Source organism: Anopheles stephensi, chromosome 2, assembly GCF_013141755.1.
Source record: "Anopheles stephensi strain Indian chromosome 2, UCI_ANSTEP_V1.0, whole genome shotgun sequence".
In the NCBI taxonomy this organism is placed as follows: Eukaryota; Metazoa; Arthropoda; class Insecta; order Diptera; family Culicidae; genus Anopheles; species Anopheles stephensi.
In genome coordinates this window covers 76,633,301-76,658,212 of record NC_050202.1, presented here as the reverse complement: position 1 = coordinate 76,658,212, position 24,912 = coordinate 76,633,301, and the positions used below count along the sequence as shown (strand labels likewise).

General features: G+C 44.3%; 2 protein-coding genes across 5 annotated transcripts in view; one reads left to right on the top strand and one right to left on the bottom strand.

The window, feature by feature from the left end:
- Positions 1 to 23,061, top strand: part of LOC118507727 (relaxin receptor 2) — a 28,720-nt gene extending 5,659 nt beyond the window's left edge. Inside the window, exons 3-22 of the mRNA XM_036046681.1 lie at positions 7,876 to 8,115; positions 8,206 to 8,292; positions 8,368 to 8,479; positions 8,749 to 8,820; positions 9,477 to 9,542; positions 11,613 to 11,684; positions 11,761 to 11,832; positions 11,919 to 11,990; positions 12,099 to 12,239; positions 12,322 to 12,393; positions 12,481 to 12,552; positions 12,655 to 12,726; positions 12,859 to 12,975; positions 13,397 to 13,582; positions 13,663 to 14,136; positions 14,333 to 14,406; positions 19,213 to 19,325; positions 19,911 to 19,978; positions 21,231 to 21,285; positions 21,370 to 23,061. Of these exons, the coding sequence (XP_035902574.1) occupies positions 7,876 to 8,115; positions 8,206 to 8,292; positions 8,368 to 8,479; positions 8,749 to 8,820; positions 9,477 to 9,542; positions 11,613 to 11,684; positions 11,761 to 11,832; positions 11,919 to 11,990; positions 12,099 to 12,239; positions 12,322 to 12,393; positions 12,481 to 12,552; positions 12,655 to 12,726; positions 12,859 to 12,975; positions 13,397 to 13,582; positions 13,663 to 14,136; positions 14,333 to 14,406; positions 19,213 to 19,325; positions 19,911 to 19,978; positions 21,231 to 21,285; positions 21,370 to 21,411 (2,279 nt within the window). The 3' untranslated portion in view covers positions 21,412 to 23,061. The remainder of the gene's footprint in view (positions 1 to 7,875; positions 8,116 to 8,205; positions 8,293 to 8,367; positions 8,480 to 8,748; positions 8,821 to 9,476; positions 9,543 to 11,612; positions 11,685 to 11,760; positions 11,833 to 11,918; positions 11,991 to 12,098; positions 12,240 to 12,321; positions 12,394 to 12,480; positions 12,553 to 12,654; positions 12,727 to 12,858; positions 12,976 to 13,396; positions 13,583 to 13,662; positions 14,137 to 14,332; positions 14,407 to 19,212; positions 19,326 to 19,910; positions 19,979 to 21,230; positions 21,286 to 21,369) is intronic.
- LOC118507728 overlaps positions 22,586 to 24,912 on the bottom strand; it is a 106,409-nt gene continuing 104,082 nt past the window's right edge. For all 4 annotated transcript variants that reach the window (XM_036046683.1, XM_036046684.1, XM_036046682.1 and 1 more), the window contains one exon: positions 22,586 to 24,912. This exon is cut by the window's right edge and continues 1,800 nt beyond it. The gene's annotated coding sequence lies outside the window, so the exon portion shown is untranslated.

Below are 24,912 nucleotides of genomic sequence, written 5' to 3'. Positions count from 1 at the left end.
GAAATCGAAACAGAACGACGCACCAAGAGAGGAGAAAAGATTCAAAGTAATGGTTTGGTTTAAAACATACGACGTTATATACAATGTGGAGTTACTTTTTCGCGATCTGTTTTTATGGCAAGTATCTTCAGACTATGCCTTAAATTGTCGTAAACTTTAGGGAAGAATAAGAGAACATAAATTAGCTGTTTGTGAACAGAAATTATGTGGAACTTTGTTTCATCTGGGATCTTGACTGTAAAATGCCATTTTGGAGCTAATTTAGACAATATTTTTGACTTCTTTCCTTTTGGGTCTAAAACATGGAGATCTTCTATAATAAGCTTCCAAGGAATGGTTTTCCAGCAATGGGTTAGCTAGGTAAGACCGTTAAAGTAGGCCATCAATTACCAAGTTCCTCTTGCTTAGTTGGGATTTTAGAATATAGCAGATCTGAAAAATCCTTTCTACTGATACATTTTTTGTTGAAATCGTGCCCAAACTTATCAGACAAACTGGAACTCCTTGCGTAATTGCATCACGGTCTTTTCTGTACGATAATTTTTCGGCCAGCCCGACCCTGAACCTGCGGAACGAATTATCAACAGCACTGTAATAAAGAAGCGATGAGGTCATTCTGGTATTCAATTTATTCCCGAACATGAACTCCATTTGACTCAAAAAAAAAAAAGGGGTGGGGAAAGAAAAACCAAACAGTTGGCCAGCGTTAGACATCATCGCATCATATTCCATTAAAATGACGAACGATACCTTTGTTTGACATTCAATCATGTCGCGCCGCGTGGGACCAGACGTTCCGGCGGTCACGGCCGGTTGGTGTGAAAAGCAAGCGTAGGCCTTGAATTCCATGTTCCATGCACTCTACCCGTCGTTCGTAGTGAAGATCGATTTATGTCTTTACCAACAGTGAGCTGTTGCTGCCGCTTCTGCTTCCATTGTCGCTTACATGGTGATGTTTGCAGCGGGCAAACATAATTTGCGTTCCTTCACATCTGCGGGCTAGGCGAAAAAAAACAACCACTAGTTGAGTTGAGGTTTTTTTGGTTCGGTGACTTTAAACTTCGATGTTTCATGGGTTGCAAGACTTGTTGGAGGGAAGATTTGTTTGCTTCCGATAGCTTTTTCCTCTCGCAACAGTTAGTGAAAATAAGTTTTCCTACTCCAATTAAAGCAGTAATTATTTAACTGACACGTCACGTTTGTTTAGCGAGGAAAGAAAAATACGATCAATTTGACCTTTCTACCGAAGCTGTTGGTGAATTGGGTATGGCCCACTTGCTTCCGATGGTTTTGGGTTGCATTGTCACTTCCTTTAAATCGTCTGCCACGCCACGTGACAAGGGTTCGTACCGATCGGTGTACATTATGCTGCTTTTGACGTACATATTTCAAGCTATCGTATGATGATTGCACGAACGAATCGGTGCGATCCGTAAATCATACGGACAGCATGACAGCCAGTGACGGGATAATGAAGAAGGTTTCTAACAGAATGTAGAAATAATTGTTCGATGGTGGCTGTTTTTCTTTTTCGCTGGGAAAATAATTAAACAACTGGAAGTAAATGGAATATGACTCATTGCAAAATTTCGGTAACTGCTTATATGATCCGGAATTTTCCTGCTAACGCTTTTCAATTAAAACTTTGAACAACAGTTTTGCCAAATTTGCCTCTTTCGAAGATAGATTCTTCGGGATATAAGGTAAGGGAGCTATAAATTCTGATATTTCCATTAACCGTTATCATAGCATTTACTTATCAAACAGATCATGTATCGTTGTCAAATATTGGGAGTGTAGTATTTCCATGTTCCATGTTTTCCTTCCAAAAAAACAGAGAGTTGGAAGCGAGTAGGCACACAAACAGCGCTCGTTTACCGAGAAAATATGGGTTAAAAATCAAAGCAAACACGCACACACACATGCAAGAGGCCTCAATTTGTAAATTCGCTCAGAATCTTGTGCAGCTGCTAGGAAGGAAACGCGCGTGGCTAAGCAAATTTATGGTTTGAGTTTTTGTTCAAAGCAGAATATTAAAGGGAGGGTTGAGCGATACACGGAACGCAGCAGCCCAACGTCAATAATAAACAATTCGATTTCCGATGGCTTTCTGAAGTCTCGAAGCTGCTCGAATCGACAAAAATCTACGCGCCGGCTAATCACTTGACCTTGCATTCCTACTGGAAAACCCATTGGAGCAAAGTTTGCTTCACACCTGGCTTGGAGTTTTTCCTGCTATTTTTTTTCCTGCCTTTTCTGTTGCGTTAGTCATTTACATAGCAATTCATCATTCGTCCGGGTTTGATGGAGTGAGGAGAAAGCGAATTTAGCCTTGAGCAGCATGCCTGTTTTTTTTTTTTTGAGGGGGGATTGCCTATCGATCTAATGGATGTAAATATTTATTCACCTAATCGAACCTGCAGGATTATCATTTATTGGCTAATGCGGGGATTCACGTGCGGAGGGTGCCGAATGATAGTGCCGAATGAAAAACGACACATTTTCCCCCCTGTTCTCTGTCCTACCACACTTGGTCGAAGAGGAGTGAGGAGGTGAAACAAAGAAAAAGTTAAATTATCGTCCTTCAGGAGTGCGAGCTAACGAGCCATCGCTTTACGCTACCTCCGATAGGTGACGGATGGATAAAAAGAATCGTTTTTGATCTTATCGGGAAAATGGTGTTTTTCCACGTCAGTGGCGGCGGGAAACCATACCAACAGGTTGCCATCCGGTAGCGCTAATGGGTACGTTTGCCATCGCTACTATTCCGTGTCGATTTGGAGCGTAATGTGTGTTTGAAGCATATTTTGATAAGCTCAAATGATTATTGCCGTGAGGAGCTAGGCTACGTACTTGTGTGGCGCGACGCCAACCTTGCTCTCAAAAAGGGCCAATTATCTTTATTGCCAAGGTTATGACAGTTGGGTGGATATTTGTTTTGGGAAGAGGCGATAACCCAAAGCCGGGAGTACTATGAGCTTGACAAAGGAGTAAGTCAAGCGAACGTTCGAAGGAAGCGAGAGATCGCTTGTCAGTTAGATCGATTACGCATTACCACAGGGAAGTTTGAATGGAGCTGCTGATTTATAAATGTTAAGCATAAATTTTTAACGTAATTTAAAAATTTAGTATTGACTATGCCAGAAATTCGTACAACACTAAAAAGGGTTCATTCAAAACGGGATGATTGCATACCTTCAGGCGTTTTATGGGCTTTAATCGTTCACAATTTTGAAAAATATTTCTGAGATGGTATTAAATTTTTTTGGACATTGATTTTGTATTCTAATGATTGCAAGAAGTTTAACAAATTATTTGACTAAAAGTCATTTATTTAATTATTACGCCCTAAACGTTTCTACCTGTTGAAATTGCTATGGAAATTATTGTCCGTCGTACAATCCTCCAACAGCCATCAGGCTAAACAAGAAACTATCCCGAAAGAAAGCATCGTGACAGATCATACTTCCTTGACGCTACTTGAAAGTTCGCCGCTTCACAACATCTTGCCACGACGATAGTGGCCGCAAGCCGGAGCTGACCTAATCCGATCAGTAAATTGTAAATTACCATCCAGCCGGCCGTTTCGTGGCGCTGACAACCATTTCGCTGTAATGTCATCCGTGGCTCACTTTACACGCCGGTAAAGTGGATGGAAGATGAGAGAACATAATCTGTCCGTTCGCGCAGTAACGTCCGTACTTTGCACAAACAAAATACCGCCAACGAAAGCAACACCATATTCCATCTTTCGCGTGGACTTTGGTCGCTGTACGCCGCGTAATCTGAAACACGCGTCCGAGAATAGCGTCAACGCTGCTTGAGACTTGTTGAATAAAAATGCTATTCGCTTCCGGAAAAGACCGATGAAGCTGTTCCTATGACCGCTTTGACGTCATGATCGCGTTTTTTCATGCGGGGTTTTTTCGGTCGCCACGTGGCCACCCGTACGACAGTGTGAGGGTGAGTATCCGTTGCCGGTGACCCTGACCACGGTCACTGTAGCGATTGTTGGGTTAGAATCCGGCCGGCTCTTGCGTTCGTCATCGGCCGTAACTTCCAGTGGCTGGACGCAAAAGACACCAGGCCGTGTAATGGTTGCATTATTAAGCATTACATTTGCTGCACGTTCCAGGCCGATGCCGTGGAGCAAGGCATCTAACGGCAAACCGGCGAAGCCCTTTCGAGCACGCGAAGCAAACGGCGCGAGATCGTTGCCTTTATATTTCAATTATCTTGTGCCTCGGTCCGGTTTTCCAGAGCGTCTTAGCGAAGGGTGGGGGCCCTATGTTTGCATATTTATGATTTTTAATACTGCCAGCTTGTGGTATCGGGAGAAAGGCGGAAGAAGACATGCCCTTTACGGTGGATGGTTGTTGTTCTTGTGCTAGATTGTATCGGATGGTATTTTATCATTACCCTATCCTCGAGCTTAGGGCGTGCCGTCAGTAAATCAAATTCTAAGGAGATGAGTGAAGTGAACCTGCTAACGAGGGAAGAAGGAAACTTTGGGTAATATTTTACTTAATTATTACTTTGTTCATACCCTTATGCCTTTGAATTACTCTGTTCAAGTAATGTTCCTCTGTATGACTAAATTCAGATGACTATGATCTGTATAAGTATGACTTAAAAAAATTAAAACAAATCTCAATTTTTAACAAAAGTTCATTAAGATTAAAGAAGTCACCCACTTCCCGCCAACGCGCAAAACCTACACAAACAGAAGCATATTAATAAATTTCCCAATTATCTTCCACAACCATACATCACACCGAGATGGTGTTTGTCCCGGCTAACATAAAAGAACAACATTGGAAAAAAGCTTCAAACACCAAAGCAAAGGAACCAAAGTCGGAAATTGGTCCCAAGTTGAGTTTTTACGAGCATAATTACGGTGACCGCAAACACAACGACTACCGTCTCCATCGTTTATCGGCAACGAATTCGGCTGCCGCAAGGCGAATGACCAGCGAAAGCAATTAAAGTACGCAAAAATGGTGCCTCTAGTTCGGTGAGAGCAGTGCGTTGTGTCGTAAATTTCTACGATAGTGCGACTTCCATCGTTAATTGTTGTTTTCCCGAATGTCCCGAAGCCGAGTACGGCAGTGGGATGAACGGCTCGAAGATTGGAATCGTTCCACCGGCCGGAAGTCAATTTTGTCTGTCGGCTGTTCGGTGGTCGTAGTAGCGTAGTGTTAAAAATGGAAAATCTGTTACCGTAAGCAACTTTTTTTGTAGTTTCGGTCGATTGGAAGGAGAAGAATTGTACCAGACAAAAATGGTGGCATGGTATGACGATGGTATTATTTAACACCGAGCGGCGTTCTTGCTGTACAGGGCGTGCCGGCCAGGGTGGAAAGCTCATGCATAAAATGGATATTCTGATTTATCACTCACATTACACGAGACTTCCGGAGCTCAGACTCAGCATTTTCGCTCCTTGCGTATGCGGATGCGAGCATTCGCTGGATGGGAACGATGGGCAGAAACTGATTGTGGTTGTCACTGGGACCCGCCATTGGCCGGAAGTAGACGTGCTCAACTTTTTGCAGAGCCCGAACCATGCGAGTTACTACTGCCCCTGAAGTACTGATATTTGACCGCAAATGGATGACCTACAGATAAGATGCTGGCAATTGCCTAATAAGCACAGTGGTGTGTGATTCCTTCTTCCGTCCATTTCCTGCTGGACGTGCGGTTTCGTGACCTCACCGGCGAACTGCTTTCATTAGGATGCGGTGCAAACTTTTGCCCTACCAGCGGCACGTTGCACTGTTGCATCGTTGATACTTCCTTCCAGAGAACGGTTCCACCGAGCGGGGGCAAGTGTGTGTGTGTGTGACCGGTCAAAGGATAATTCGCCTGGGAATGATTAAAAGCAGTGACTCAACGCTAGGGAAGTCAAAGAGCCAGAGCTCAACCATAAAATTCATCTCATGTTTCTTTCCCATTTCTCCGGGGAAATAAGGTCTGGGCCCTGGTCGGTTCGGTGTGATTTCGGAACGGAGGCTAATGTAGTACGTGTAAATAAGTGCGTTTTAAATGGTGCCGTTCGACGTCGGAAACTGTGCCTGAAATAACGCCAAGCAGCACGCTAGTACGGCTACCGTTTCAGGTGATCTGGGAAATCGGTATTGCGGTGCTTCGGCAGTCTCGGAAGTCATTAAGTCTCATTTGCTTCCCGCGTGTTTGTCACGAGATGCATCGCCCAATGTGGGTCACATCGGATGGGTGTAATCTCTCGCCGTGGAGAAATTGTCTCAACCACGGAGAATGTTCTTGGAACAGGCTGAAAAGCTTCATTCACTACACGCAAAAGGATATTTAGAAACCGCCCGGCTCCATGGTACGTTTGGTTTGTTGATTACTGTAAGTGGTAACATTAGGCCGTATAAAATGATTACAGGAAGTGAAAGAGAAAGTTTGTTCAAACTAATTGACTTTCGCGAGAAATTTATTGGGTAAATTAGGCTTCGGCAAACAGCGTTAACATTACTTTTCCAAATTAATTCAGCTCATCAAATCTATGATGCCTCAATTTTTGTTTAAAAAAAAACTCCCTCATTTTTTGTCTGTTTCCACGAAGGGAAACAACAATTTTACGCATGAAATTCAACGTCTCCCCAGTGCTTAAAACGCGAGAAAAAAAAACATGTTTATATGACATTTCACTCTGTTTGCGTAGCTTCAGGGTGCCATCCTGTTGGCCGCTGCGAGCTGGTCGATTTTTCGATTTTCCATATCGTGCCCGTAAAGTTGGTTGATGAATCGCTCCCTGCACAGGCCAAAAACGTTACCTTCAGTGCATTTCAGTCGTTGGTCGACTGGTGAATGCTTTTTGTGCCTCTTTTGCTGGGCCGTATCACATGCAAACTGTTCCTTCGCCCGGTTCTACCAACAACGGGTGACCTAAATCGGTAGCAAAAGTTAAACAACGCCTGGCACAAAGGATCATATTTTGATAACATTGTTCGCAACGGTACGGTGCGTGAATCGTAAAAATATGCTTCCTGTCATCGAAAAAAAAAAAGAAGCGTACGAATGTGCTTGCAGGACGCATTAAAAAAAACGAACACCGTTTGGCTGGAACGAATAGCGTGAAAGGAAAATTGTGTCCTTTTATTGTGATTTTTATAAAATTGGATACAAGCTAAAGGAAAGTGGTTTATGTCAAAGAAAGGCGAGGACAATCGATAAAACTATATAGCTATAAGTTATCAATACCCAACTTTGTTGTGCTAAATATCCAACGGTAGATTGGTTATTTAGCTAGAAAGCCCCTGGTACTATGCAATCGGGAAATTTAAAGACAACTCTTCAACGTGAATGTTCACGAGTCTGTTTCGATGCGTTTTGCAGTGGCGATCATATACAAACAGTCGATAGCAGATGGCTCAACGTGCAAGACACAAATGCCATCTGACAAATTTTGGTCGAAAATAACCGTTTATTCTGATAAAAAATGCAATATACATCGTCAACACAGTTTGATTTGGTTTTCGTTAACAATTGCCTAACTGCAGGCGTTTTGTCAGCGAAAACTCAACACCAGCCTGCACGATGAAGAACTCTTTAACTCTCTCCCCAAAAACAACAACTCGCTTTCATCAGCTTTGCGGTGTAAAATTTAGCGAACAAATAGTTTTTCCTTTTCTCAAAAAACCAGTCACTTGTTTGATCGAAAAGAAAATTGAATTTACCTTTCCCTTTTGCATTGAACGAATCATAATGAGCTTACACAAAAGCTTCTGGCGGCAGCCGCGTCTTAGCTTACTGATACCTCCAAAATCGTATAAATAAACATCCGTCCGTCGGTCCGTACCGACAGCTACGCGCTTGCACTGATTCAATTTATTCCCCCCCTCCCGGTAGCAACTGGCACGTTGCGCCGTGCGCTGGTCCTGCCCGAGACGGAGTACGAAAGAATTCTGGAACAGTCGGTACCGTCGAACCGGAATGCCGTGAGCGTGGATGGAGGATCGTTCGGCACGGTGACGTTTCGCTGCGAGGATGGATTCTTCCGGTGCAACAACACGCTTCAGTGCATCGAGCAGAGCAAAAACTGCAACGGATTGCCCGACTGCGATGACGGGTCGGACGAGCTGCAGTGTGGTATGTGTAGTTGGAGCCTGCTACCGAATCAACCCAATTTTGAGTTTATATGTTGTGTATCGCGTGTGTGGTTGTTGTTGTTGCAAACAGATGATGACGTTGGAAGGAATTATTATGATCATTACTTTCGCAAGCGACCGGCTGCCATCAACGATCAGCTTCCGTCTACGCCCTGCAGTAAGTTGGATCGGGTGTGCTGGAGCTCGGCTGGAACAAAAAATCTGACTAGCACTTTTACAATGCCCTCCGCAGGCTGGAACGACGCCAACAACACCTGCAAATGTCGCGGGACGGATGTGCTGTGCGAGTACAAGGGTCTCACCTCGTTACCGGCGGCACTCACCTCGGAAAACGTCACACTACTGTAAGTGGGCCGGAATCCAATCGCAATCCTCCCTCCGCAAGCCAGATTGTGAAAGCTTCATTACACACGCGCTCGGCTGGTTGTGACACCTTCGCGGGTGTGACCACATCATGCCAATGCTGTGCGAATCTCTCTAAATCAGGCGCATGCTGAACGGAGATTTGTCAGCACGTGCACGTGATTGTTTGACGTAGCAGTGAGCGAGAGCACGTGTGTGAATGGAAACAAAATATCTCAACCCCTTACGTTTGCTTCGCTTGTCGTTTCAGCGATCTCACCGGCAATGTGTTTATTGAGCTGAATATGAATGCGTTCCAGCGGTTTCCAAAGCTCAGCACATTGTAAGTACGAATGCAATTTTTTCTTTCTTCACCAGTTCCCGACCATGCAACTGCCATGTGTCACCGTGTCAACACATATCTCTTGCGCTTGTTTGGATTTCTGCTCGGATCGAACCTAGCTGACCACCAGCAGAACAATCGAAACGGGGGTTTTGCAAGAGAGCAAAAGAGACCATCTCCAGCAACTCCTCCGTCAATCCGAAATCAATTTCATCCATTTCCGGAAATTATCGTCGCATGAGCTGCTGCTCCCAGGAAATGCAGCTCTAGACTCGGACGTCAGTGCATCGAAAGAGAAAGAGCTCCCCGATTCATCCGGACGGCTACAATTACGTTAAAAATTACATCACGTACAATTATTGTCGTTCGCAACGGGCGCTAAGTACTGCCCCCTACCGGGGAGGGCACAAAAATAGACTCCCCTAGCAAACGTTCTGCCGCGTTATCTAACTGCGACGGCACGTGAAGGAGCTTAATTAAATCCACCACACCAAACAAGAACTTCCGTCCGCAACCGACACTTTCCGACAAATTGCTTTTTCCTTCTTGATAGTAACTTTCCCCGGCTCGACTGTTTCCTTTGTTTGATTTACGCCATTTTTTGCTCTTCTTTGTTCTTCTTCTACCGTTTTACGCTCACATCATGTCCTCACTAGGGTCCTGCGGCACTGTTCAATCGAGCGAATCGAACCGGACAAGCTGGCCAACAGCATTGACGCCCTGTAAGTATTGGATCCAGTCAAAACGCACATAAATTGAATATATATCTCTCATTCGCTGCGTGTGAACACCAAATGTCGACCGAAAGTGGTCGACGAGGCCAGGCGGCCGGTTAATTGATAGATCTCGTCCCCGAGCAAATAGAGCACTCGATCTGGGCGTTCGTTGGGGCGTAACATTTCGCTCGGTAATTCCATTAGGGCAGGAAGAAAGGCATGTCTGTGAAGTGGCGTGAAGTAGAGTATTCCTACGGGGTTTTTGTTTTTAGTTACGTCCAATGCATGCAGGCTTGGTAAAGTATGTGACGTTAAGATAACTCCTTTCCAAGTGTTCCAAGTGTTCCTTTTTCGAGTGTGTCCATCAAAAACAGAGTTAGTGTACCGTTCGTCCCGTTTCGGTAGCGCCTGCTAGAAATTATCTGCAATGCGCACGATAACGATAATCGTTTGTCAGAATGGTATGGTATGAGGGGTTTTCCCTCGAACCAGAATAAGCTCATATCATCCACATGTAGTTTTTTTTATATCTAGCCAGAAAGGAGATTCTTTACAGTTTTTGAAACGAACCGGAATCGTTTGCTTTAAAGCGGAATAACAATTTGCCTATCAGCCCCCTTTCGGTTCGGTCACACTCATTACAACGCCTTAACCGACCTATCTTACCACAACCACGTTCGTTCGTCGGTAGGCCACCGCTAGACGATTCGCATCGGGTCCCCGTGTCTTATTGAACGAACACAATAAAAAGCCATTGCGCACAGGCAAGTGTCTAATAAATTGTGCCACTTTATTGTCCACAACAACTACCCTTCACGCTAGACGCACGGGCATGCAGGATAAGCGCACAGGATACATATTTCTTCATGAAGTCGAGCGGCTTACTGCACCGAACCGAAAACCCCCGCTAGAGATCGTTTCTGCCAGATGATTCGATTGCAGCGTGGAAACATCCGGTGCGTTTATTTGTTTCCCGACCGGGGGGTGGAGGTGTGGAAATGTAGATCCACCCCCTGTTAGCAATGAAAAACGGAAGTACACATACAAGCAAAAGGGTTGTTTTATTTTGCTAACCTACACATTCCATTCGAACTTTCTTCCGTAAGGTGGCGTTGGAGGTGTATTTATTTGACCGCTCAAAAATAGCAATTGGTGGTCACACTGACCAAATGACTCACCGGGAAAATGCGGAAGACAAACACACTCAACAGTTGGCTTTTATGATAGTGGCAGTAAACTACTTTAGCTTATGGGTGAATCGCTTCGCTGTGACGCTAATTCGCTAGTCGATGTGTAGCATTAACGCCTGAAAGTATGCAATGACTGTTGTCGGCTGTTTCTTCGGTGGTTTATGGAGCTGTTTTTGTTAAGCCTGGTTAAACCATGGTATGCACAACAATTTATACGCTCGAATTTATACAATTAGAAGGAACGGTAAAAGACTCGAGAAGGCCCCCCCTAGAATCTTTTGTGTGCAGCACTATGGCCTGTCATTTTTGTTGTACAGTGGGATTTCTGTATGGTCAAAACCCATTTGATGTAAACATTGTGCATTGTTCCTTAATTTTGTTAATAGACAGCGATTAGAACTTGATACAATACATTGTAACAAGTGGTTTGAGATTATGATATTCTTATGTTTCCTCCTTTGCTGAATATCAATGCAAGGTAACAAGTATTCATCGAATTACTGTTCCGTTACGGTCCGAGAACGCCGTGCATGTTTTAGGCCCGATTGTTCACCCCTAGTGCGACTGAAAACTAGTACGAAGCTCCTGTAACCCAAAATGAATGGTAGGGTTAGCGGAGAGGGGATTTTAATCAAATAATAACAATATTTTATTCGACTTTCTTCAACCAATTTTGACCACACTGAAAGCACACTGAAAGCTCACTGTGAAGCTCTCACAACGTGTACTGCGGATTGCATACCTTTAGGCGTAAATCCTACAGCGCCTAACAAATTTTGTCAGGGGGGGGGGGGCCTTCTCGAGTCTTTTACCGAAGGAACAAAACGTTCCTGTTTGTAAGAAGTTTTTAGAGGTACCAAATCGTAATTACTTGCTCTCTCATTAGACATCTGGACCAGAACGGGTTGACAATGCTTCCGGATAACTTTTTCCCACCCGGGACGGTGCTGAGAATTCTGTAAGTATTTTTCAAATTCGGAACTGTTAAATGTCCCATGATAATGATCGATGTATTTCACTCTCCCCTGTCAAAGGGTTCTGAGCGGCAACAGAATAAACCGGCTGGGAAGCAAGAACTTTGTAAATCTGGAGTTTCTTGAGGAGCTGTAAGTAAACCATGATGGATGAGGGTGACACCCAATCCCGATCCCGATCTGTCACGTTTGATTTATTTTCCCTCCTGTTCTGGCAGCGACTTAAAAGACAACCAGATCGATTCACTAACGGAGGATGTGCTGGTACCGTTGACGAATCTTCGCATACTGTGAGTAATCCTTTCGCTTCGCATCTCATCTCAACCATCGTGAACATGGTTATGGGGAAGGGTGAAAGAATTTTAAAAGTTACACCTTCGTCATGTGTGTCGCTGCAGGTATCTAAATAATAACAGACTCCGGAAGCTGGTACCGGGCATGATACCGCAGCTGGTAACGCTGCAGACACTGTCACTGGCGAAGAACCAAATCGAAACGATAGAAGTTTGTGCCCTGGATCTTCCATCGCTCGAGCATCTGTGAGTAGCGTGCTCAGCTCCAAAAACGATACAAACTTTTAAACTCTTGTGCCTGTGTGTGTGTGTATTTTGACTGTTTCAGCTATTTGTCGGAGAATTTACTCACCGTCATCCGAAACGACACGTTCGGCAACCTTACGAATTTAGTAGGATTGTACGTAAACCACCATTGTACGCCCGTAAAGCTTAACCCCTCACAGCCTCACCTCTGAATAATGCCTTTTCCGTGTTCTATGGACAGATTTTTAAATAGCAACAAATTAACCCATTTCGAGCTGGATGCGTTCAGCGGAATAGCCAAGCTGGCAACACTGTAAGTACGGGCGACCGGGCGACTAGTAATCATGTTCGACGTGCTATCATTACACATTCCTGTCTCCTATCTCATTGCCTTCCGGGTCGTCCGCATATGTAGCAACCTGCAAGGAAACCGTTTTGATCGGATCGATCGGCGCGTGCTGGATAACCTCACAAACCTGCACCACATGTACGTATCGACGGTGGATGGCGTTTGTTAGTGGGGAAGCAACGTTCGCCCCGTTGCTTGTCTGTTTGTGTGCATGAGAGTGTAAGCAAGGGTATTCCCTAAAATGCTCATCATTCATTTACCGTTTGGCAGCCACTTCACCGAATTTCATCACTGCAAGGCCGCTCTGCACGTGCGTGTCTGCGAGCCAAAAGGCGACGGTATTAGCAGCAACCGGCATCTGCTCGATAATCCCGTGCTGCGAGCCAGGTATGTATGGGCTTCCCGTGGTGTGGAGAAATTGAATGAAACACATTAGCGCCGTTTTGATTCATTTGGCAATACAAATCTTGACGGTGTAGGAGTTCAAATAATCGATCACCCTTGCCCAACGATATTCTCACGGTCACGTGTGGTTTACGTGAAGAGCAGAGATGGTAGTTAAGATCCCAAAAATCTTTCACGAGGAGTTGCTTTAATTAAAATTTTAATTATCTTCTCGCACCAAGAAACGCCCTATTGGGAATGGGCCGCATCGTGTTTGGCTCATTCTCGTGCAGGACACGTACTGCCGACCGTGCCATGTGTAGGCTGGCTTTCTTAATGAGATATTAATTTCATTCTTTTCACCATTTTCGATTGCACTTTCTTGGGTGCATCACGTTTCGGTGCTTGCTTGACGTACTGCCAGCGTGTGGATAATGGCGGCGGTAGGTATTGTCGGCAATATACTGGTACTGTTCGGTCGCTATATGGTAGGATCGCGCAGCAGTCAGGCACACGCCGAACACTCCCTGTACTTGCGCCATCTGGCGGCAAGCGATCTGCTAATGGGTGTTTATCTTGGCATCATAGCAACCGCTGACATTATCTTCAGGTAGGTGTGTGAGTGTGTGTGTGTGGGTACAATTTTCAACGCTTGCCTTGAAACGTTCCCAACATTTATTCTCCTTGCAGGGGTGAATATCTCACGCACGACGAGGAATGGCGCATGAGTTCGATCTGTGCGTTTAGTGGCTTTCTGAGCACACTCAGCTGCCAATCGTCGACCCTGCTGCTGACACTCGTCACCTGGGACCGACTAGTGTCGGTAACGCGTCCACTCTACCAACGCTCGAGCAGCAAAACGCGCGTCATCCTGCGGCTAGCCCTGCTGTGGGGCGTTGCAACGGCAGCGGCAGTTGCGCCACTGTCCGCGACCGAGTACTTCGGACCACACTTCTACGGCAGCAACGGCGTGTGCCTGTCCGTGCACATTCACGACCCGTACGCGATGGGCTGGGAGTATTCGGCCGGTCTGTTCATACTGGTGAATACGGTTTCGCTGCTGTTCATCGGCATCTCGTACCTGAGGATGCTGCAGGCGATTCGTGTGTCCCGCAACGAAACTCGAAACACGCTGAACTGCCGGGAAAAGGTGGTCGCCAGAAGGTAAGGTCAGGATAGTGCTTGGTCAATCAAAGCTGGCCGAGCTGGAAGGTGACCCACGCGCCCATGAGAGGGGATTGACCAGTGTTCGGGGTTAATCATAACAGCAAGGGCCATACCAACTGCACCTTCCGAGAATTAGCATCGTCATGCATAATTCCACCCGTCTAATGTTGGTTTTCCCTTTTTATGGCTGCAGGTTCGCCATCATCGTTGCAACCGATTGTGTCTGCTGGATGCCGGTGATTGTAGTCAAATTAGTTGCACTGGCAGGTAAGTGGCAACACAACGGCTTCCGACACACCGTTAGTGTCTCGATCGCTTGGTGTGAGCGTGGCATGAAAAGTGAGTGAGTACATTTTATTTGTTGCTTTCTTGGGAAAAGCCGGGAGTTTGTGTTGCGGACCGTAGAGCCGTCGCTCGGTAAGGATGCATTTTGTTCGTTCGTAAGCACAGCTAAAATCCCTTTGGGAGGGCACGGTTTATGCATGAAACTAGTTTGCATTATTCCGAGAATAAAATGTGTGCTCCTAGGTGGTCAAGCAAGGTTTCATAAGCTCATTTATATTGCTTTGTGCAATGTTGGAGTATTCGACAACCGTAGGAGGTTAATTATTTTCTACTTATTCCTAGAAAACGTGATATGTTTTGGATTGTTTGACTAATTATTTTAAGCAAGGGTTGTTGAGTTATCGTTTTGTTTTGGTTCCCGTTGTAGTTCATCCGTGAAAATATTTTTTAGTAAAAAGACAAATAACAAATTAAAATTTACTGCTTACAACAATGGAGGCGCCTGGTGGTTTTAACACCCGAACGGTGTGAAAGGGTAAAAGCATTAATTGAATGATTTTTGGAGGATAGAATTTAAAGTAAAATTAGTAAAAAATGACCAAAATTTTCATTGACTGCTAAGTATAAAAGAAAATTATAGCTAAAATATAAATCAGGTCAAGTAATGTTCGCTCCTTCAATTTAATTCTCATCTCAGCCACCCATAGGATCGAGTCAAGCTTTCAAGCATGAAACCGGCGAGCTATTACTTGGCCCCCGAAACCAATTAGCCTTCCCGACCGACCACGGATGAAACCGATGGAATAATCGTGTCACAGGGTGGAGCTGGAGAAAATTAGTCGCCGAGCAAAAGCTGTCTCAAAAGTGTCCAACCTAATTTCCTTCAACGAAATCCCATTTACGAATTGGGTTGTCTAAAAGCGCCGGATAAGAACATTTCGATTGCGTTACAAAACCTTGAAAAGCGGTTGCAAATTATACACAAAAAAAGCAAAGGAAAACCACCGTAGAATGTAGGTGTTTTCTTTTGAAGTTTTTCAACTTCACCAGTACCAGCCGATTTGGTGGTTCTGGTATCGTGGCGATGTCATTGGGCGATGAGAAATAAGTTTTATTTTTTCTGTGTGCTGCCCCCAGTTTTTACATTCGGTGCGAAACAATTTAATCTTCATCAGCAATACCGTATCGGACAGGGGCAGCCTACACAGCCCAGCCACAAAGTTAAGCCGTGGTTCTTTCTAATTGAGGCTCTGGCATTGTTCATTTGTGGGCCCGACTGACTGTTTTTCAATTTATTTGCTACAACACGGAACAACGTGTCTCGGCAAACCGATTACGTTTGACGTGGAAAAACATTTCCCTGTTTTGTGTGGGTAAATTATTTTCTATTTTCGAAGAAGAACCATATTCTAATTTATTTTCCATTCAAGTTAGCCTTTGTGCCTGGGTTGTGTAGGAAGCTGACACAGTGACGGCCGCAGAAGAAAGAAAGCAAGGGAACATATGTTTGTTTCCAAAAACAAGTGAAAATTGTTGCTTCTGTCAGTTGTGCTGTAAGGCTATGATTTGTTACAACCAGACGGACGGTCCGTACTCGTACCGGATGGATTCAAAGTGTTGAACAATTTGCAGTGTCATGTTTGTGTTTTAGCGAACGACGCTATGCAGTTGATTTATTGGGTCGATCGGTTTAGAAGTTCGCTTTTCGATCCGGTGCATCGAAATAATTAAAGCACGTGGTCTCGCTCTCTCGCTCTCATCGCTGTCAGGATGCCAGATGGCTTCCGTGAGCGTTTCGCTTAAGGGTGATGATGAGGTTACAATTAATTGAATTTTGCCTCGCGATTGTAATGGCTGGTAGCTAGGGCGTACGGATTGGATGGGAAAAACCACTGCGAAACACACACACACACACACACACACACAGAATAGAAGATGGCATCTCTGTCACAATACGGGTTTTGGTTAAGCTTGAAGGGGACACAACAGCTCAATTCCGTGCAGCGACGTTTCGATTCCGATAGTTGGTCATGCACGGGTTGGTTGCACCGATTGGGATAGGGTTTGGTTTTGATTGAACCGCACACCATGCATTCACAAATACATACAAAGAGACGGGACCGCTTAGATGGACCGCTACAATGTTTCCGGAACGTACGCGAACGATCGCGGTTTTACGGTTACGGCTCAGCAGAGCTGAAATCTGATTCTAGCAAGCTAGACTGATAATTTGTTAGAGTAAATGGATTTTGGAACGATTTTTAAGGAAGTTTCTTTAAGAATGAATCAAGCAGTGTTGTTTTTAATTATATTTCAATGAAGGATTTTATTAAGATAATTCTAAATGTAATAAAATGTGTTAAATTCTGTTTGATTATCATATAATAATGTAGGATAATTTTGCAAACAATTTTCAAAGCATGTTCCTAAAATTTGTTAACATTATCGCGAAATTTTAATTTATCTAAATGCCTTCCATAGCAAATTTACGAAGATTTGTTCCTCATTTTTCGACGCAAGGTAGCAAATAATTTGGCCTTTAAAAGCCATGCAAAAAAATCACTTCATATATTTCACCTTGCCCACAAGCCCTCAGAAGACCTGGAAGCGTTTTGTCATACTTACGCTCGTAACGCTTAGGCTGTACTTAAACGACGCGCTGGTGGCAAATACAAATCAGCCCGTTTATTACTGTACAGTATTATGAAATATTTCCCACGAGCGAAAGAGCACGAAACTGGCAAAAATGGGTGGTGGTGATCTCTTTAGCTCAAGATGAACGTTCAAACCAAACTGGCATATAACGAAAGAGAGAGAGAGAGAGAGAGAGAGAGCGCGAGTGAGATCGATTGAGCGTGTGGGAAGAGTGCACTTACCAAACAAAACCCGGAAACTGGACCAGATCCTTTTCCTTCTGCCATGTCTTTCGCAAGGAAAACTCACACCCGTACCCCTCCCGTCTTTTCCATTGAACCCCTTTCTCTCAACCCAAACCATGACGTAGATTGTGTGGACGACGAAACCGAACCATAAATAAAATGGCATTACTCCTATTATCGTGTTACGGCGTTCCGTGGCCTCCGGTTTGCCTCTGTTACCATTTGTCTCGCAGTTTTTCCCGCATCGTTTCGCAGTGTGTTTTTCTTTTCCGCGCCACCAACCACAACACGATCGACCGGCTTACCGGGCCGGGCCGGCTAGCAAAAATGGTTGGGATCGGTGAGCGTGCATGGAGGCGCCTGGTCGTTTGTACCGTGTGTAATGTGAGTTTCGGAGCTTCGGAATCCGGAAACACGAGCGTCCAGCTCGTGCAGTTGACTTTTTGGTGCTCATCTTCTGACCCTCCTCCTTTCCTTCCTCTTCTTTTCCCTTTCCCGCTTTCCGCTATCATAGCGAATCATAGAAGCCTTCCTTTGATCATCAACCACCCGATCGGTTGATGGCGTTTAAGTGGTGGGTTTGTTACAGTGGCCGCCGGTTTTTTCTTCTTTCTTTCATCCATTCTTCCAGTTTACCTTCTCCATTTCATTCATGCGAAAAGATCGACGAGATGGTGGCCTTGCCATCTCGTTAGGCAAAACAAGATATGTCACGTATCCGGTAGCATATTTTGGCCCCCAGCCAGGGTGGAATGGAGTTTTCGGTCAGCAGCTTTTGGGGTGTATTTTGTTTCTCCACTTTGGCACATTTTTTTCGGTTAGTTTACATGTTTTCGTGCTGCTTTTGACCTCACCCTGGTTGAGTTTGGAAGGTTCGTATTTTGAGGTTTTTAATGCTTCGTCCACGTGTTGGTCTGGTTTCCTCTAAAGGAGCAATCACTTTAATGTTCGCCGAAGCAAACTGTGGCAGAGTAAACAAATTCCTGGCGTATCTCATACTTTATGAACTCATTTTCAGTGATACGGTACATGTGATAATGTCCATAATTAAGAACAGTGTTTGATGCTTAAAACGATAGAATGACACAATTGCTGTCTGACATCACCTCACCAAGGCTCATCGTGGCGGGAAATTCATCACAATTACCTACGAAAATTGTAAACTTTTATCTTCATCATGCAATTCTCCAAACTCGTTCAGTATGATTAATGAACAAATTCCACCGCCTGAAAGCGTTCGCCCATTCACACGGTAAGCTTAAGGTAGGGAATAGTTTTGGGCCGAGCGCTTATCGCGCCGTACCACCCGCTTACATTTACAGACTGTAATAAACTCCCTTGTGAATTCATGGGGATTTACATGACAGCATCTTCTCGCATTACACCATCAAAAAACCACAGACATCGGACAGACGCGTGCAATATTAGACCGCAGTTCGTTCGTTCGATAAGTTTTGACTGACACATGAGTGTTTTGCAGACGGGACACCCAAAAAAAAAAACAAATTGTGACAATCATTTATCATGTTCGCTAGCATGGGTGGGAAGGACATTTCCCAAGATGCTTTTATCCGACATTAATTAAATGAAAGCTGGAAGTGGTAAGGGCATCGTGCTTTCACAGACATTCGCAAGTGAAATGTGTATCCATATAACAATTGAATTTATTACACGTGAACAATTTTACGACCAGATGGTGAAATGATCCAGATGCACCGAAAACTTTGCTTTTATTGCATCGACAGGCGTATCGTTTCGTATCCTTGCTCACTCACTCTCGCCGTGGTATGACTGCCACGCCATTATATCAAATAAGAAATGCAAATAAGGGAACCACTTTCGGTCACGCTCGCTTTTCGTTAGTCGGCACGTGGTTCACTATACTAGTTGTGCCTTTGTTTTCTTTTAGGGTATGAAATCTCTCCTTCGCTGTACGCGTGGCTAGCGGTGCTGGTGCTACCAATCAATTCCGCTCTCAATCCCGTGCTGTACACACTGACGACGGCCCAGTTCAAGCAACAGGTAGGTTCGTTAGCTTAGAGTTTTTTTTTTCAATAAGTTGTTAAATAGATTTGTATGGTTTTTATTTCGCAACTACAGATTTGTTTTATTTTGTTATAGTTTTAAGGTGTTTTATAATTTATTTATAAATTTATTGTCTTACCTTTCTATGAAGTTATAAAATTGTTATTTAATTTGTATTGTGAAAAACTAAGGAAATTGTGCTATTTTCTGTAAAACTTTCGTCTATTTGTTGATTTTTTTCATAAATATCTGAATCTAAGCTCAAAGCTTAGTGTAGTAAGATATTGATCACAACTCAAAGTTTGACCAACCGTAAGACAAAAAAAGGAAAAAGAGTTATTAATTTTTCTTCAGTATAGTGTTTCAGGTTATTCGGTTTCAGGTTTCAGGTTCAGGTTTCGGTTATTTTATTTCAACATTAATTATCTAAATTTTAAGTAAAATATGTAAAAAATTACGAAACAAACGCACGAGGAGATTTCTATCCGTCGAAACTGTTATATTTCTTGTAGCTTTCGCTACACTCCGCTAGATGACGCTCGCAACTCATATTCGAAAATTTGCTCTCTCTCTCTCTTTCAGCTTGCACGCTTCTGCTATTCGCTACCATGTGGCGCTCACACAGAATACGATTCAGCCATCGACTCGCGGTAAGTGTAGATTAAATCAATTCCCAAGCAGACAACTGTTACCTTCCAAGAGGGCCCAATTCTTCTTCCCACTAGCATCTTCGTACCTGATTTCTTATTATTCCAGTATAAAAATTTTGCGTGCGAATACTTCGATCCCTTTCCCTTGCTGCGTGCTGTAGGGTGGCTAGCGCTGTTGTAAACTTCTTCTTTGCTTTGTTTCCTTCCCCGGCACGACAGCAAGGATATGGCTAATGATGTTTTAATGACTGGGCGGTACATTGTAAACGCTACGGGTACGGAACCGGAACGGCATAAAATGATTTAGTGAACATCAATTTGGCGAAGGTTCGGACTGACTGTACACCGTGTGTAAGAAACGGGTCGGGAAGCAGCTAGACTGGCGAGATTTTTCGTGGCGAACGATAATTAACGTTTGATAGTGAAGAAAAAAAAAAACGACAGAAAAAACGAAGATCGTTCCGTTCTGCAATGTAAAGGATGTAAAATTTTCGTTCTACCTTTTCATCTCCGCTGCGTGAAATGAACTGTTACTTCCTTTGTGCGATGCGACCGTCTCACGGGACGGGTTCATTATCGTAAGTGAAATTGTCCAACTCCTGCAGCGGGCTGCCCGAGCTGCGTTTAATCCTTTTTTATGTCCACTAACGTAATCCATTCAGTTTCTCTTTTGTGTTTTTGTGATTGAAATGCGAAAAAGGGATTTGCGGTGTGAGATTTACCAAATGTTGGGTGCTTTTGTCAGGTGGGCAAGTGGGAGACGTTAATACTCATGAGTTTTGTTTTATTAACTTTAAAATTACATCTATAATAATCTCTCATTTTACATTGCCTTTAGAAAATTGCAGCCTCATAGAATACTCCTTCACAATTTATGTCTCAAGAACATATAAACGACATTTTCTTGGAAAATATGTCCATCTAAAAGCACTCAAGTGAAGTAATCCTGCTGTAATTTAAACAACAATTTGCTATCCTTGATCTTTTCCCCTTTGCGCTCAATTACCCAGGGGATGAACTGTGCTAAAATAAGCTAGAAAATATTAACCAACGAAACTGTTGTCGGAACTTGTTTATTATGTGCATCGGAAAAACGCCTCAATTTATGCAATTCTTTTTTTTTTGGCCCAAAAACGAGTTTAAAAATAGAAATGTTACTTAGGTCTACTTTTTGTTGGTAATAAATTTAAATTTTTTGTTGCTTCTCTTACATGCTTCAACCCGACCACGCTGGGATACGACGATCTTCCAGGAACTCGATGGCTCAGTTTTCCCACAACGGAAGCAAACGTTTGATGAATCGAAGGGTGCGTTTTCCCACTCGTCTAGCTCCAAGCGAACTCTTCAGGTGGCTTGTTTCATTTTTTTTTCTTCTTTTCCACACCCCACAGGAACGGCTCTCGTCAAACACGAAGGTGTACGAGTTCAAATAGCAGTTGTCGAACGGGGGAGGAAGTGGCCGGCGCAGTGTCCGCTCGGTCCGGCACCGTCCCTCCGACGCGTCCGATACGTCCGACCACCGTCACCACCGGCACTGCTTCCTACCGAACAGTGTCCACCACCAATCGAAGCAAGGCCAGCCGGGCACGGGATCGACGGGAATGTTGCGCGTGCCCTCCTCGCTACCCTCCTCACCCTCGACGATCATTACCAACATCGAACAGGATCGCGAAGAGCGGGACCGGCCGATCGAGATGGCGGCACTGGTTGTGTACGACCAGAACGGACCAACACAGAACCGTTCTTATGCGTCGGCCGGTACTGTGCCGAGCTACGGCCAAAGCCAGAGCCAGGGACACATCGCACCGGCAATGCACGGTGGCCACCGGAAGCATCGATCGGCAACGGCCGTACTGATGCTGATGGAACGCTGCTCCAACTCCAGCACGGAAACGTTCGACTTTTAACTGACGCCGGTGGCTGAAAAGTGTGGGGGGGAAAAGTTGGAACAGGAACAGGTAGACAATGTCTGTGATAAAGATTTACCCCTTTGGAGGGGATGGAGATTAAACGGCCCTCCTTGTACTGCACCCAACGAACGCGGGAAAATGGAAGTCGGTCAATTTTACCAACGAAAGTTTGTATCGAATGTGTGTCTGTAATTTTTTCCCATACGCTTCCGAGGAGCTTATTTTAACTGGGGGTGGGGGGATACGGAGCGCTAGTGATGATGTAAGGTTGGGTACCATTTTACACAAAATTTAAGTAAACAAAAACCAGCTTACTGTACGATTAACGCACAACGTTTAAGAATTTTTAACATGAGATGAAACAAACAAAAAGTCATAGTTGATAGTGAGAGGGTTGATTTTATGTAAAAGATTTAACTGTTGTACACGTTTGGGAAGTAAAGAGTGGGTAACGTTAAGGAGCATAAAAGAGGCGGTAATATTTTGCTTTATTTTATTTTTGATGAAATTTCAGGGATCCTTTAAGGGAAAATTAACGTCTGAGGTTATACAATTCGACTTTTAAAATCACATGGTAACGAATTAAAGAAAATTGCATACATTCAGGCGTTGGGCAATCAAACGTCACAACCCACGGCGATTAAATCGAGAGAGAATCGTTCGGATACGTGTTCCAGCAAATCACGTAAACACTTGCTTTAAGTTTTGAAATTTTTCCATATTTTATTCCATCCTATGCTCTGCACATCGTCCCCATATTTTCAGATCACTCAGGCCACCCCGGTGGAGTTGTACTCCCTACCTCCGCCTACCTGGCCCCTCCCCACCGGTGTTCGGTTTCGGTCCCAAATTGCCTAGATTACGTTACGTTTTTAGCTTTTACAAAGTAAATGACTGCTTCCGCTGTTGCAGCTTTAATGCGCCTAAGGATATGCTTCGTAACAGCCGCCGCCTCCCGAGTACGGCGTGTTGTGGAACCGATCGGAACCGAATGTACTCGAATGTACCGTCTTCTGTTCCCAAACTCGTCTACGTCTCATTCGATGGACGTTCCAGCATGCCCATGAGCTTGATTTCTTTTTCTTTCCTTTCTCATCCCATTCCCCCGTATTGGTCTTTCGAATGCTTAACAACGTCTAGTAGGAAATCTTTTTTCGTTTTACTTTCTTCTGCCTTTTCTGCTTCATTACACTATGCACCGGGTGAAGACGGATGTTTTTGTTTACCTCGCTAGGTGGCAGAAGAGAAACAATAAGGAAACGGGAATTCGCTTGCAACGGTAACACGAGCTTCTTCTGTGATGTCGACACGGTGAAGAATTTCCCTACAACTACGGTAAACTTCCACATGTCCATGACTCGATGTGCACCATCACACAGGCAAATATCAATTGAAGGGGGGAAAGAAAACTAAATGTTTGCGAAATAAATAAACAATCCCCCCCGTTTTCGTATTCTTCACCGTGCAATTGCCACTACTGCCTTCCTTCAAACAGTGTTTTTCTTCCTGTTTTTAACGCGGAAAATAACAAAACCACAAGTGTGATGTCCAGTGACACTTTTTCCTGACAAAACAAGCAATCAACAAGTTAATTTTTAACGGAAAGTAACAAGCACTTGCTAAACAGGATAATACTTGTCGTGCGGATTGCATACCCTTCAGGCGTAAAGCTCGCATGACAAATATTACCCGAATTTAGAGCTTGCTTCCTTCCGGTTTACCGTTACTGTTAACGCGTATCACTAGAAAGTGTGTTGCCGGCGACGGGGGTTTTTTCACATGCCGCAAGTTCCTCCCAATCCCACGCTACTACTGTTCCGTGTTTCAATAACCTCTCGAATTCAGTCTTTCATATGTACAAAGGTATTCGATAGAGCAACTCTTCCATAGTACCTAATTAACAAAATTCCTATCTAATACCGTGGTACGCGTGGTATACGCGGCTGTCTTAACGGACCTCTTCCTCTGCCGGGTAGCTAGTTTGGGTGCCACAGATCGAGCCGTTGCTGATGCTATTTTTACAATCTCAAACAGATGCTTATCGTCGTCTTCGTACGCGCCCGTACGAAGGATGCTCCTAACCGGGCGTTGGCGGCCTAATGACCATGAAGAACGCCACGCCATGATTCGTACAATATTATTAACGATGATACTGTGGATACACGTTTGCTACCGTGTACCGGTAGAACGCTCACTTTCATCCTACCACCCCCACTCCCGGTCACGGTATTACTACTCACGCTTAACGCTTATCATATGTGGGGTTTTTTACTTATTCGATATATAAATAGAACAACGAGGAAAGGAGTTAACGAAGCGAACGAATCGGCGCTTGCAGAGTGAGAGTGACACACCAGCCGGCGTGTCCTTGGGTGCGTGAGTTGGGATCGTGAGTTGTGCGTGAAGTTTGTTGCGTTTGAATCGTGTCAACCTCATCTTAGCAATCCACTGAGACGGGTTTTGCAACTAACGTGTAAAGGGTTATTATGGTAGGGTTAAGCAGGCATCGCTGCTTGCATGGGCAGTAGGAAATCTCTCGCTCTCTCTCTCTCTCTCTCTTTAGCTCTCTATCTCCGCTTTCTTTAGTCACAATCAATGCCTACTGGATCGTGGAACCGCGGTACGGTTAGGAACGGATGAAATGAAAAGGTTTGGTACCCGTTTTTTTGGTGCAAACGGGCCACTACTGGGGTGAGACTCTGTGATCGTTTCTAAACGCTATTTCGTTTGCTAGTTGACTACTTCATTCACACCTCACAAGCAATACAATTTGTACAATCTCATTCACTCACGCACACACCATCCCATTCACACACATGCTAACAGCTACGAATGAATACACGTTCGAGCGATTGATAAGGGGAAAGGGAGTGACTATCACAAACCTACGTAACTACAGGATCACTCGGGTTATACACAAAATTACACAAACATTCACACACGCGCAACAACATACACGGGAAGGCCTCATAGGTTTATCCCGCGTAGTACAAGTGCTAATCTTCCTTCTTCACTTACTAAATG